This window comes from Gavialis gangeticus, unplaced genomic scaffold (genome assembly GCF_001723915.1).
Source record: "Gavialis gangeticus isolate Ggan-Ray unplaced genomic scaffold, GavGan_comp1, whole genome shotgun sequence".
NCBI lineage: Eukaryota > Metazoa > Chordata > Crocodylia > Gavialidae > Gavialis > Gavialis gangeticus.
Window position 1 is genome coordinate 5,564,846 of NW_017729020.1, and position 1,104 is coordinate 5,565,949.

Below are 1,104 nucleotides of genomic sequence, written 5' to 3' on the forward strand. Positions count from 1 at the left end.
GCCATGTCCCAACAGGTCCTGGAGCGAGGGGCATCAGGCAGGGAGGGGGCGCCGGGTCAGGAGGGGAGCTGCAGGTCGGGAGCGAGAGCACCGGGCAACTGCCACATCCCACTTGCGGTGGGGCCGTTGAGCCTCGGACTTCCCTTTTGGGTGGGGGGGAGCTCGGACGCCTGGGTCCCTCCACAGATCTGGGAGCTCACGGGGGGCGGTAGTCATGGGGGGCGCCCGGGTTCTTCCCTCAACTCCGAGCGGCTCGGACACCTGGGTCCCCGGTCCCCTGGCCCAGCCCCCGCTCACCGACCCCGCTGGGGTCCCGCCGCTTCCTGGTGCCTGAGCTCGGGGCAAGCTGCGAGCTTCCTGCTGCCGCCCCGCCCCGCCCCAGCAGGTGCCGGCACCTCCCTCGCGGTTTAAAGCTCTACAGCGCCGAGCACCGGGGCTGGAGTGAGGGGCACCGGGGGGGCAAGCCAGGAGTGAGGGGCACTGGCAGGAGAGAACCCAGGCGTCCGGGCTCCGCCCCACTCTAACCACTGCCCCCCGCTGCCGGGCTTTCTCCTTGCGGGACTCTGCCGCCAGGGAGCACCCCCCCCGCCTTCATTGCACATGCGCGGAAGGCTGCCTGGGGAAGGGATGAGGGTTTCCAGGTGCCGCCGTAAAGCGCCAGTCCCATTCTTGCGACAACTGACGCCGCCGCGTTTGGCGACCGCCGTTGGTGACGTGTCCGCGGCAGAGCGGAGCTGAGGGAAGGGGGCGGGGCGCGGTGTCTCTCAGTAACGGGGGAGGGGCGGGGCCTGGCAACGTCACTCGGCCAGGGAACGCCCTCCAGGTACCCGGTTCGGTTCCCCGCCTGGGACCCTCGGACGCTTGGGCTCTGTGGAGTTACGTGACGGAGGTTGGGGTCGGGCTTCTTTTCCTCCCTTGGCGCTGCCTGGGGAGCCCCGGCGCTGATCCTGAGGGGTTCCAGGGCGGGGGTTGCGGGGGGCGGAGACTACGTGTCGAGAGTGAGGGGCAGCGATCCCACCCTGACCCCCCGCCTCGCAGCTGTCCCGATGCAGGAGCCGCACCCCCGCCGGAGGCCGCGTGCTGGGCCCCCGCCGGGCCCGGGGG

The 1,104-nt window shown here is 71.6% G+C and overlaps 2 protein-coding genes across 4 annotated transcripts in view; one reads left to right on the forward strand and one right to left on the reverse strand.

Annotated features, from left to right (window-relative positions):
* The window catches only part of VAMP8 (vesicle associated membrane protein 8), a 7,214-nt gene extending 6,704 nt beyond the window's left edge, over positions 1-510 (reverse strand). Inside the window, exon 1 of one of the 3 annotated variants that reach the window (XM_019514404.1) lies at positions 298-510. The gene's annotated coding sequence lies outside the window, so the exon portion shown is untranslated. Of the gene's footprint in view, positions 1-124; positions 246-297 lie in introns of those variants that run through there. The other 2 variants (XM_019514403.1, XM_019514405.1) reach the window with 2 other exon arrangements.
* A 275-nt stretch (positions 511-785) lies between these two features.
* GGCX (gamma-glutamyl carboxylase) overlaps positions 786-1,104 on the forward strand; it is a 20,402-nt gene continuing 20,083 nt past the window's right edge. The window contains exon 1 of the mRNA XM_019514401.1: positions 786-1,104. Within this exon, the coding sequence (XP_019369946.1) occupies positions 1,047-1,104 (58 nt within the window). The 5' untranslated portion in view covers positions 786-1,046.